The sequence below is a fragment of the Xiphophorus maculatus genome, chromosome 3 (genome assembly GCF_002775205.1).
Source record: "Xiphophorus maculatus strain JP 163 A chromosome 3, X_maculatus-5.0-male, whole genome shotgun sequence".
Lineage (NCBI taxonomy): Eukaryota > Metazoa > Chordata > Actinopteri > Cyprinodontiformes > Poeciliidae > Xiphophorus > Xiphophorus maculatus.
In genome coordinates, this window is record NC_036445.1 from 13728629 (window position 1) to 13742067 (window position 13439).

Below are 13439 nucleotides of genomic sequence, written 5' to 3' on the forward strand. Positions count from 1 at the left end.
CCCTAACTGTAGTCACAGACCAAAAGGCTGATTTGTGATAAAAAAATTTTGGCATTTAAAGGGTTAACTGCTCACAGCCATTTTGTGTGCTGGACTCGCCATGAAATGGTGGCTCCTTACCTAGTGCCGGTCTACTTGAAAACCCCTCCAGTGGAGTAGGGTTGTGCAAGGAATGGATCACAGAAAAATTACACACTGGAAGAAAAAAAAAATCCTAAAGCTTCCTTCTGACTCCGATGAACAGAACCACACAGCTGTAAATGTTCACCCATATTTGCACATAATTTAAGCCCACAAGGATAATTGAGGTATCAACTCGAGATCAGCTGATAAATATTAAAAATCCACTTTTAAATTGAACTTTTATCTATTTTTTCCTCTTTTCTGATTAAAGCAGGCCATTTAAGCCACAGCAATTGTTCACAAAGCGGGGCAAGAAAATGGTTCAGTGACGAAGCTGACAGCTGGGTTGCTAACTTTAACGTATATCATGACTGAAAACTAGAATTTAAAATAATTAAAAAGTTTGTGTCTGTGTTAGTATTAGGTCAGTGTTCCCTTTTCATCTATGCGGCCCATTTTAGGAGTATTTTGTCAGGTCGAGAAAAAAAGGACATTGAATTCCACCCCACCCCATTGATCTATGATTCTCCTGGCTGGTTTGGAAGAGCCAGTCACATGAGCCCCTCTCACCAGTTGCCCCATAGTTTCTTCCTTGCAGAAGGCATATAGGCACTTCAGTCTCTGGTGAAAGGAGTCCTTGGTTCAACAAGGTCCTTTCAAGGACTCCAGTGCTGCCCTGTACCATTTCCCAGCCATTCAATCAATATTTCTCCAGTAAGTGCAGTCACTGGATACCTGGATTAACTTGTCTGGATGTCTGGCATTTAAAGGACTAAGTTGCACACAGTAATTTTGTGCACATGACCTTCCATAAAATGGAGTCTCCTTTTCTAGTGTGGGTCTTTCAGAAAACCCCTACAGTGGTATCGGCATGTGAAAAAATGTGGTCACAAAAAGAGAGAAAAAAAAAGTACAGTGAAGGAACACAATCTTAAATCTCGACTTAGATGACTAGGAAATGATAGATATGCTTAAAGTTCTGTAACCACACAGTTATAACTTTTTACCAATGTCCACATCATTGTCTTTGACCCAACAAGGGTCAAATAAGTCAGTTAAATTCCACATGATCTTCATCCACCATATGCGTACTATGCACTTATACTTTTTCCTGATGAAGTGGGACCACGCCAGCCGCTGTAATGTAATGTAAAAGATTCATCCAGAGAAGGAAGAAAAAGGCTCACTGAATATGAAACAGGCTTGAATAACCACCCTTTATATGCAAACTAATCCATAAAGTATTAATTTGCATCATTACAAAGTTTCTGCAATGTTACTAAATTATCAGTTAGCTGAATTGCCAGTTCGACAAGGGCTGCACAGTGGCGCAGTTGGTAGCACCGTTGCCTTGCAGCAAGAAGGTCTTGGGTTCGATTCCTGGCTTGGGGTCTTTCTGCATGGAGTTAGCATGTTCTCCCTGTGCATGTGTGGGTTCTCTCTGGGTACTCCGGCTTCCTCTCACAGTCCACAAACATGACTGTCAGGTTAATTGGTCTCTCTAAATTCTCCTTAGGTGAGAGTGCGTGTGTTGTGGATGGTTGTTTGTCCCGTCTATCTCTGTGTTGCCCTGCGATGGACTGGCGACCTGTCCACAGTGTACCCCACCTCTTGCCCAAAATGTCTCGCTGGAGATAGGCACCGTCTTCCCTCCCAACCGCACTAGGGACAAAGGTGTAAGTGGATGGATGACAGATCAACTAGATCCATTTTAGAGTTTCTGAATAGAAAAAGATATTGAGGTCCAACTGTAAAAAAAAGTTTCAGAAGATCTTGGAACAGACAAATTGATAGCATTTCTCTTTTTTTGTTTTAAACTAAACTGGGTTTGGAAAAAAGCCCCTCCCACATTTTTTAAGTTTTGGAAATGTCCTTTCCATTACATCACTGAAAAGACCAAATCAACTCGTCATTTACTTTTTACTTTTATAACATGCAAAAATAATTTAAAACTTCAATCTTTAACCCTTCCTTGCAGCAAGAAGATCCTGGGTTTGAATCTCAGCCTGGGGTCTTTTGTTTCTCCCCATGCACGTATGGGTTCTCTCAAGGTACTTTGATTTTCTCCTACAGATCAAAACCAAGTGTGGCCTAAAAAACCCCAATGTATGTGTGCATGCGCAGGGTTGTTTGTTGCCCTGTGATGGATTGGTGACCTGCAGGAGGCAGGGTACACCCTGCAAGAGGCAGGGTACATCATGCAAGAGGGATGGTGAGAGAGGCACCAGCCTGCTTACAACCTTGCAAAGACAAGCAGGCATAGGCAATTGATGGATTGATAGCCTTTGATGGAATTAAAATGTAAATGACCAGTATCTGTCCAAACCCCCTGGCCTAATCCAGGGGTGCCCAAAGTCGGTCTTGCATCCTGCATGTTTTAGTTCTCTCCCTGGTTTAACGCACCTGGATCAAATGATGGCTCGTTAGAAGGCCTAAGAAGAACACTGACATGCTGAAAAAGTTGTTGGTACTACCAGAAAGAGAACTAAAACGTGCAGGATGCCGGCCCTCGAGGACCGACTTTGGGCACCCCTGGCCTAATCTTTCCATTAGCCCATATGGCCCAGCCTATCACACTCTGGAAACCTGAGAGCTGTGGTTCCATTTGGGGCAGCCTGGCCAGATCTCTTTCAAGTGACCTGTGGATTGCTTCATTGGCCCCGGGCCGATAATGGAGATGAGTCATCATTCAGCTCTCTCAATCAGAGGTTGTACTAGATCAGGGGTCTGCAACTCCAGGTCTCAAGGTCTGGTGTTCTGCAACTATTAGATGTGTCAATGGTCCAGCACAACTGAAACAAATAGCTGAATTGCCTCCTCAGTATAAAGTTACGCTTTCCAGAGTCCTGCTAATGATCTGATTATTTGACTCAGGTGTGTCGAAACAGAGATCCATCTAAAAGTTGCCGAACGTTTGCTCAACTAACAGTGCACCAATACTGTTTTGAAAAGAATGCTATGGAGAGACTTACAACGAAAATTTTACTAACAATCGTAGTTATTCTTTTCCTTTACAATCTTGCTTGTACAAGATAAGGCCGCTTGACATTTCTGAATTGCCAGATCAAGTTCACTAAAGACAACTTTAAGCACAAGCAGAAAGTGACCAGCCATATTAAAAACTCTATCCTACTGATTTTATTTGTACCAATCATCCCTTATGACTAGGTAATATCAAAATATAAGGGTTCCACTGTTAAGTGGGCTCTCATTCTAGTGCAAAACCAACATATTCCATGTTCAAGCCATTTTGTAAATTCTTTTTGACTCAAAATCTTAGATGAAAAGCTAGATACACTCAAGTTTTCAACAGCATTTTAATTGTCGTATGTCTCTTGCAACCGAGCATAGTTTTAATACTTGAAGTGGTTTGGTAGAAATAAGTTTGGTTTTAAACTATATGCAGTCTTTTAATAGCTCATTGGTCTCCAAAAGTACAGACATGGTTTTTGACAAAAGTGGTTCTTTTGGGGCACAGCAGCAGCACAGGGGTAAAGCGCGACCCATGTATGTAGGCCTTAGTCCAGATGTCACAGATTCAAGTACCAGCCTTATGACCTTTGCCGCATATCTTCCCTCTCTCACAACCCACTTTTAAAGTGGTTCTATTCTCTGCCCCAGCCAAGACACTAGTCTTTTAGAGCTACAGCCAGGCTGGTGAAGATGGAAATGTAACTGGTTTGGTAAAACCTCCCATATGGACTGTTGCATAACTACTGCTATTGCACCTGCAGTAGGGTAATGACAATAAATCACCTTAACGCACAACGCTTAACGCTTTTTAGACCCAACAACAGCAGTAAGACATTTACTGGTGTAACCTCAATAATTGTGATAGCTCAGTTCAATTCAATTCTGCGTTGTGTGAATAAGGGCCAGGAGACAGGATGAGATGAAATGATTTTTATCTGTATGGAACAGAATAACGACTGATCAGGAATCAGGTTCATCACAGCGGGTACAGCACCTTACGAGGAATAGTATTTCATGTTAGTATCAAGCTAACATAACATTTTACCAGAGCGTTAAACTCAGTGAACCTACCTCGCGCTCATCTCTCATGAACTGGCAACGAGATATCTGTGTTCAGTATATTTAACACTGCCAACCACCAGGAGGGGGTGCTGTTTCACCCATTACACATGAACCCAAACTTGGAAGTAATGACAAGAGGAATTCTATACAACATTAACTATGTTACACTGGGCCTGCTTTCAGAAATTTCCAAACAACACTCAAAACATTTATCTTAAGAGGATTCCTTATTGCCTCAGTGACATTTGTGATTGGTAGATGGTTCACATTCATTACATCTCTTGGGCGTAAAGAGATGTAGTCACAAACCAGAGTTACATAGTAAGTGTGAAGTTATGGATAGTGGAACTTAGGCCACATTTTTCCAATTATGCTGCTGTCTGTACTTCATTCTGCAATGCCAGCTCCATTGTGGAAGCACGCACCATTAAAAGATACCGTCTGCTGCAGAGGTTGATATGTGAATGGCCAGACGTGGTTTGAAGAGTAGCTGGTGTCTTTATCATGCCACAGTAATGCAGGATACATTTTCCCTACTACTGATATAAACAAACCTGAAAGAAAGAATGATCATCTTTTGAAACTTTCTTCTACAAAGGCTGCAGCAGATCATTAGGCAAATGGTTTTTAATAGTAACACAGTACTTTGTTTGGTAAAGAAGTATACTAATAAAGACATTGATCAGAGCAATTCAAAACATTACCTTGGGTTACGGTAACGTTTGACAGTTCCAGGTTATAACTACAAAAACATCCAACTACAGAAAAGAACCTTGACGCAGACTCAGGCAAACGGAAACACTAGCAAAATATCAAAACACTCAGTGGCTTATCACCACTGAAAGAAACAAATGTTTACTTTAAATATTTAGCCTGAAGACCTACAATAACCTATAGGTAATAAAAGGAGCTACTTACCCTACTGTCTTGTGGTGTGCTGCTTCTGCTTTGGATCTTACTCCAAGGACTTTTATCAAATCTTACGAGAACAAAGGTCAAAGGTCCCAGCTCTCTAAAATGGATCAGCGAAAATTATTCTTGAGGCATCTTTCCATTACAACGGGTCTTCATAGCATTATTTCGAATTTTGATTGATCCAATTTGGACTTGCGTAGTGTTTCCCCTACAATTAACCAAGGCGGATTATCTGCCCCCAAAGAATTGATCACAATCACAGTGTAGTAATTGTGACATCATACCATGTTGTGAGCAATTACTGTCTGTATGTGGTTGCTCTTCTACTTTCAGCTCTCAAGCTAGGTTCATAGCTGACACATTGAACTGGGAAAGAGGGTGTGGCCCTAATCAGCTGTAATTGTAGGTGTTAACTCCGAATTTTTGTCACTCGCAGATTGCTCCAAACTGCATGATTTGGAGCCGGTTCACCAGTACCCGTATTTATATAATCCCTACGAGGGCTCCTTTTCGTATAACATAGGACCAACGTGTGCATCAAATATAACAGCCGTATTGCTTGTTCAGCTCAAGGCAAACTTTTAAAAGCAAGACTAGGCTTAGCTTTTACTCTCCTCCCCCTGATACATATCACAAAGGTGAAAGTATACAAAATAGCTCAAGTGCAGAAAAATCCAGTCATCACTGAATAAAATCTTTTTGACTTAAGCTTGGCTGTATGAGGTGTAATACTCCCCCTAGCTGTACAAGACTGAACTTGATTAGGAACAATACTATATCAGCGTTTCCCAATTCCGGTCCTCAGGCCTCCCTGCCCTGCATGTTTTAGGTGTTTCCCTTCTGCTACACACCTGGATTGAATATATGGGTGATCAATAGGTTTCTGCAGCACTTGATGGTCATGCAATCATTTGAATCAGCTGCTCTGGAATAGAGGCACATCTAAAACATGCAGAGCAGGGAGGCCTGAGGACCGGAATTGGGAAACGTTGTACTAGATAGTTTGGTAGAGACAGAAACATACAGTAGATAAAGATCGAGACGGAAAGATACAAATAAAAAAATCATGATCTTTAAAAAAAAGAATGACCTGCTGATTTCAATTTTGTCCAACACAAATTACATTGTGCTAAATAAAGCTGCTAAGTTTTTAACAGTTTGTTTGAAGTCTTTGCTACCTTTGTGTGTACGTCGTTATATTTTGGATTCCTAAAAAGTAAACTAATTAAAACTATTTCCAACTAGACATAAAATGTTGACTACATAAACAGAAGCAAATTAATCTTATTGAAAACCGTGAGCATTTTTTATAAACTCATGGCAAAAAAATGCCTTCACCAACCACTAAATTCTGAACATAAAAAGTTTGAGTTTATGGCACAAGTTCTTCAGTTTCCAATATGTGAAATTACTTTAGAACATGTTTTAAGAAAACTGCTACCAACCAATAACAGCCAGTGCACTCTGCCATTTGTAAATGATGTACCATTATCCACTACGCGTAAAAACCCCGACAAAATTTTGACAAACATAAAAAAGGCTGCTTTAGCATTTTACATATAGGCTTCCAATAGCGTAATGCAATTCTACCTCTAGATCTGAGCTGATCCCATGTGGGGTAAGGAGTGGCTTCCCTAGGAAGTAGTGGACTTTATGGTGAAGGAATTGAGAACTTAATTTACTAGCATCTAAATAAGAATGAGCAACCCAAACCAGAGTAGATGTGCCATGAATACCTTGATTGCATATGGAATGAAAGTGGTACACTAGAAACACATTTTGGTTTTAGTTTTAGTCTGTCACTACAGAAAATAGGGACTCAAAGCAAAACGTCAAGCACTAAAGCATGTTATCTTGATCATTTTAATGACAATCTAATGTTTGACAATGCTGTATTTTAAAAGGATGAATATACGCATACACTTAAAAATATTCCAATTCCATGATGCGAGTAAAACAATGAAAGAACTCTACTGTAATGTATACCACTAAAAAATACGAGAAGCCAGCTGACCTGCAATCCAAGTTGGAGGAAGAACACTAGCGAGTTAAAAATAGTCTGCCCAACTTCTCAATATCTATTTGAAACAAAAGTATTCTGTACACTCCCCACCCATACTTTTTGTTTCTTATACAATAGCTTTCACTTCCGAGTCATGAGAAGCCTGGTGCTCAAGAAATGTGTCCAAACATGAGAATGTCTGAGTGCACTCAGTGCATTCATAAAGAGCCTCAGAAGAACTGCCTTTCTCATTTTGTTTTTGGTCCATAGCATCCTCCTCTATGTCTTCTAGATTATCTTTTTTTAGCTCCTCGTGTACAGTGTTTCCTCTGCCAGGAGATTTCTGGCCATCATCTGGTTCTTCAGGGTCCAGGTGATCTTGAAGATGAACCTCAGGGGATGAATTCTTCTTAATATCAGCTAGACTCTTGAGAGACTTAGTGGGCTCTTTCTTGTGATAGCGCAAATGTCGCTGGTACACACACAAAAGTCCAAATTTCTTTCCACACTCCTGACATTTGTAGTTAACTCTGCCAGCTTTTCCAGTTTGCTCTGTGGAAGTCTGTTCATTGTCAGAAGATCCTTTGGTGTTGTCCTCGGGATTGTTGGCCTGTTTCTCATCATCAGCAGAATTAGATGAAGGCCCACTTTGTGAATTTGAGTGCAACAATTTTAAACCTTCAGTTTTGTGGTACATGATCACATGTCTTCTTAAATCACAGCGCTGTGGAAAATGTCTGCCACAAAATACACAAGTGTGCATTGTGCCTTTATGATATCTCATGTGTCGAGACAAACTACTAGAGTGATTGAAAACTCGGTGGCAATGCTTGCAAGGATGAAGTTTTCCATTTGGATTAGATCCTCTCCGGCTGGTATTTGGTGGCATAACTCGTTTTATGGGCTTTTGATATTCCTTATTCATCTCATCTATTTCCTCCTGAGTTTGATGTGTGACATGATGCTCCTTTAGAGTTGCTAACCTCTCAAAACGATCCCCGCATAGACCACATCTATACGGCGTGAATGTGGGCTGCTTATTCTTTTCAAGACTGCCATCTCTTGAGATTTTTCGTCCTCCGTTCCTCGTATCATTGGATGGACCATTGGCGTGGCAGTTTACAAGCTCCCCATCATCAGAATGCTTTGAATTCTCTTCAGTTTCAAAATCAGACTCCAACTCCACATCAAGCTCCTGTCCCTTGCAATGATACAACGAATGTATTTGGAGGTCTGACATCCAAAAGAAAATCAGCTTGCACTTGTTGCAGGGATATGCCTTTTCTGACTTTTTGTCTTCCTTACTTTCTGGTTTACCCAAAGCCTTGGGCATGGAGTGACTCTCTTTTTGATGAGCATTGAGCGCATCAATTTTAAGGAATCGTTTACCGCAGTGACCACAACATCTGGTTTTTTCATTGAAATGGTCCTGAAGGTGTTTCTTGAGGTTGCTTTTATCTTGAAAGATCTTGCAGCACAGAGTACACCGAAAACCCCTTTCGGAATTCCCATATTGCTGGTGACGGTGCAGAGACTGTGTCGTACTAAAAGAACGATTACATATTTCACAACGACAACGGTTCTGCTGAAACACGTCCGAGCTCAAGCCTGGTGGCTTGGGTCTTAATGAGTCTTTGTTTGAGAAGGGCTGCGAGTTCTGAGTTGTAGTAGTTGGCTTAACAGGTGACGGCAAAGGTGATGAGAGTCTTTCGGGAGGAATAGGTGCAGAAGAAGAATTTGAAGAGCTTACAGAATTCAACTGAGGCAAGCCATTTACAACAATCAGTGTACCATTTTCTTGAAGCACATATTCTTGAGGAATATCAAATCCATTAGATGAGCCATCAAAGGAAAAAGACTCCAAAGGTCCATGATTAGACATGTGGGCCAATATACTGGCGTACTGACTAAACCCATCACCACATTCCGTGCAGATGAAAGCACTGGCTTCTCCTCCCAACTGCGCTGAAGCAACAGTATTCACAGGTGACTGTTTTTCCATGATAAAACGATTCTGTCCGTGTACTGATGGCATCACTTTTGAACCTGAATATGCTGCTAAATCTCTATACACCGATGGGCAAAGATGTCCTTGGCAATCAGTGAAAGTTCTTTGTCCAACAAAATGATGAGATGTCAGCTCCTCAAGTCTTTGACTTTGTAGCACCTGGAGAAATAAAACAAATGTATATGAAAACCATTGATATGATTTTGGTAGTTTCACACATTGTTTAAATCTAAGTGAAGATAGCTCCATTTAAAAATCAAAACCAAAACCACATGGCTGTACAGTATTTGCTAACACAAATCCCAGACTCTCAGTATAGATGACAGAAGCTGTGACGTGGAAGCATATAGCAAACCTTTTAGTAAAACAATTGAGAAACTACAAGGGTCAACGACAGCCACTCTTGACCTTCCACAAATCAACCACTCAAGATGACCTCACAATGATGCAATTCTTACACAAACATTAATTGTATGGTGTTACAGTCTGCAGACACCATAGCATTTATTTATTGAGAGGGTGAATAGTTTTGATCAGAGGCATTTCCAATTACTTGGGGGGCCATAGCTCTTCTAGCTGGCTGGATTTTCTTTTAAAATCTGGTGACAGCCAGTACGAGACTTGGCCTAATATCAGAAGAAGAGAAGGCAGTGAAGGAGGATAAAGAAAAATAAAATTCTTATTTGTCCTCCTCCTGCTCTTCTTATTCTACACTTTTAATCAACAACATCCCCCACTCTTCTACATTTCCCTTTAGGCTAAGTTCTGTGCTGGTCTTCACTGCATTTTTAGCTGAAAGTCAAATAAATCAGAAGAGTTACCACTCTGAACTGACAAATATGTCCACTAAACACAGACAACGCAATTTTCCAGTGAGAGTTCGTAAAGGTGGAGGGGGCGTGTTCTACTAATCACTGTGCTGCTTTCATAGGCCCTCAGACAGATGGAAATGCCCGTCAGCAGAGCTATGCACTCTCTTAGGAAGTGAATTCGGTCGCGACTTATAGATCGCGACCGAACTATGCCTATGGTAGGTATTTCACTACCTACCATGCCATCTTTCACTACCTACCGTGCCACCTTGCTATGCAATCAATAAATGCGGTGTTGTGATTCCTTTGCCTGTTTTGTTTTTGCAGGAATGTGATGCCACACGTTTGAACCAGCAATAAATGCAATCAAATTGGCACAGAATAAGTTTCCCTTTTGACAAAACGGTTCCAACGAACCGCTACAAATAGAAAGTATTCAGAGCAGCTGGACTTCAACACCGCTTATTGTCTTAGTTTTTTCAGAAAACCGGAGATGACAAGAAGGTGTCCAAGTGCTGGCTTGAAAATGTTTTGTGAACTAGGCTAGGAGTGACAGCACTACCATCAGCTATAAAAGAGCCCAACATGTGCTGTCCTCTTCTTAACGCCCACTCACCTACCCAGTTTCATGATTTCTTCCCTTGGGAGCTCTAGGTGCAACAGTGAGAGGTTACTTTTCACTACCTACCATGCCACCTTGCTATTTTTATAAATAACAGAGAGAGGGAAAGGACATGTAGTCTGTGTAGAATTAGTCGTTGCAGACCATGCAAGGCACTGTGGTGAATGTTTGCAAAGTGAAATAAACATGGTTTTGTTTAGCTTACTGCAATCTATATTGTCATCACATTATCCCACAATGATACTGTGTGCTACATGGTTTCCAATATTACGCAACCATAAGCAATGCTGGATTTACACTTGGAAGCTTCACTTTGATCGCTGAAGAATCGGATAAAAAAAAAAAAAATCTTTGATGGAGAAATGGTGGTTGATCACTCCAATAAACTCAACACCTTTTGAGTTAGAACTGGTTCTCTACTGTCCACTGGCACTACAACTATAACCAATGTTTTATCATGATCCTATTTTTCTGTATTGAGAACCTTAGCACCAGCATTACTTCCCATTCATTGTCAGACTGACTTCTCTAAAATGTTCTGACAGTTCTGCTCAGGAATGAAATTGCCCAGTTTGGGACCAATCAAAGCTTCTGTTGTACAGGATGACCAGGGTTTCATAATATCAAGCTGAACACTTTGTGATAAAAAAAGAAGCAATATATATTTTCCTACATATATTGTAGCAATTAAACATCTGCTAGCTAAATATTAAATCAGCATGTAAAATGCAAGTTCATAACACTATGAATATGTGGACAGGTCGCCAGTTCATTAAAGGACAACACAGTGCACATACACACTCATACATTACTCAAATTAATTGAGACTAATTAATTACCCTAACAGTCACATTTTTTATATTGTGGGAAAACGCTAGAGTACCCAGAAAAACCCATGCATGTACAGAGAGAACAAAAAGTCCATCCAGACAGACACCAGGTGGGAAAAATCAACCCAGAACTTTTTTGCAGAAAGCTAACAGAGCTAACAACTGTGCAGCCCAGTTGTACAACCTTCAAGTGTTTTTTTAAATTGAAGACATATCAATTGAAGTAACAATATGTCAGAATCACAACACTAGAATTTGAAGCAATATAATGATGTGTGCTTTTGTTTCTGATACATGTATACACCACTGAGACCCGCATCAAAAATCCAAGTTATTGGCAACTTGGGACAAGCTGCCAGTAACTTTGCCCATAAATGTCAACTCAGGTGTCTGGCAAGCTTCCTTCCCATGTTGGAGGTGTAAAAGTGAACAAGAGACTTTAAAAATAAGTGTTAGTGAAGGCCCAGACCAGGGTCTCCCCAAGAAAATTTGTTTAGCCCAGTGGTATGGACACTATTGACAGTTTACTAGCAGTCCACCATGTTTTTGTGTTAAAAAATGCTAAAAGTTACAAAAATTTGGAGATGCACACGTCTGCATCATAATTTGGAAATAATAGCATGTGAGACCAACAGGCAGGTGCAGGGACAGAGGACTCAGTTCAATGCGTCAACTATAAACCTAGCTTAATCTGACTTTACTGTCAATGTTACTTGTAAAAAAATAATTATTTAAAATAAAACACTTAACCTGGTGGTGGGCCAAGTAAAACCTGGTGGCCCGCCAGGCTTATAATACACTGGGGGAGACCCTGCCAGACAGAGAAGAGTGGGAGCTTTTTATGAAAACAAAATGCACAATTCAACTTCATTAGCAAATTTACAAATAAAAAAGAAGCAACTGTCTATAACTTCTCTAAAATTCTAATGATTGAGAATAACTGCCTTCCAGGTTACCCGATAGCCTGCTATTTTAACAAAGTTTTACACATCCAAATCTTTATTGGAATAAAGTTGGCCGTTTAATTCTCTAGCACTCTATCATTGTAAAACCATACTGAGTTAGGCAAGTGCATATTTCTAATTCTGCTCACAATTCTTCAAACTTTATCCAACTATTGCATACAGAATCTCTTGTTACGGTATGCTGTGTGTGTGTTTTTCTATCATCAGTGTACAGCAACGAAGAGAATTTAACATTGTAAATGATCATTCTAACTTGATGCTTTATATTACACAAAGGAAGACCTGGTGAGCAGAATTTATGTGAGCATTTAAGTGCTTGGGATGTATGACTAAACTATGTAATTATAATCTAGAGAGTCAATGATGTGGCTAAACGTAATCTTTCCTAAACATTGCTTAATTCCTTTAAAAATAAAAGGTCTCAAGGCAAACCAGATTTAAAATACATAACCTCGCACCTGGCAGATGCACAAATGCATGCAGGTTTCATTGTTTAGATTTCTAAACGTGACACACAGAAGGTGACACATATACGGTGTAAAAAAAAAAAAAGTTCCACTATTTTATAGCCAACCAAGCATAGACATGATTTCCAAACAGTTATTAAAAGAGAAATCTTCTTGACATTAATGTTTTTACAGTAAAAGATTGGCGCTTTCGGCATTGCTGCAGCGATAATTAACAAGGACACATTGTGCACGGTAAAGCAATCAACGTTTACTTTATTTAAGCTGGACTTAACACACAGCACAAGACGACACAATTAGCAGGCAATAATCAGCGAATGAAAGTGTAAACCCAGAAAAGTTTACGTTGCTTTAAGCCTCCCATTGGAGTGATAACTCGTGAGCTTATTGTGATCGGAACGGCTAACTTTAGCTCCTGCTAGCTAACGCTACACCTGGAATGTGGAGACGGTCAGTGATTTTATTTATTAAGAGTTAGACAGTTAAGTTACTGAAACCTAATTCCAACTATTGGCTAAGTTATGACTTACCGTGAAATCTCGTACATCACGGAAAACTGTGACTAACAATATATAACGCCCAGCTAAAAACCGATGTGCAACGATAGCCTGTTAGCAGAATCAGGCCCCGGTGGAGCTGCGCCTCCTCCTTCTTCTTCTG

General features: G+C 40.2%; 1 protein-coding gene across 1 annotated transcript; it reads right to left on the bottom strand.

Annotated features, from left to right (window-relative positions):
* Positions 1-6922: 6922 nt before the first annotated feature.
* Positions 6923-13439, bottom strand: LOC102232344 (zinc finger protein 2-like). The gene is made up of 2 exons (XM_005798490.3): positions 13310-13439; positions 6923-9242 (listed from the first exon to the last, which is right to left on the bottom strand). The coding sequence occupies exon 2, from the start codon at positions 9108-9110 to the stop codon at positions 7203-7205; it is 1908 nt and encodes a 635-aa protein (XP_005798547.2). The 5' UTR covers positions 9111-9242; positions 13310-13439; the 3' UTR covers positions 6923-7202.

Coding starts and splice junctions, on each gene's coding strand:
- LOC102232344 (XM_005798490.3), bottom strand. CDS start 9,110: ATGCCATCAGTACACGGACAGAATCGTTTTATCATGGAAAAACAGTCA.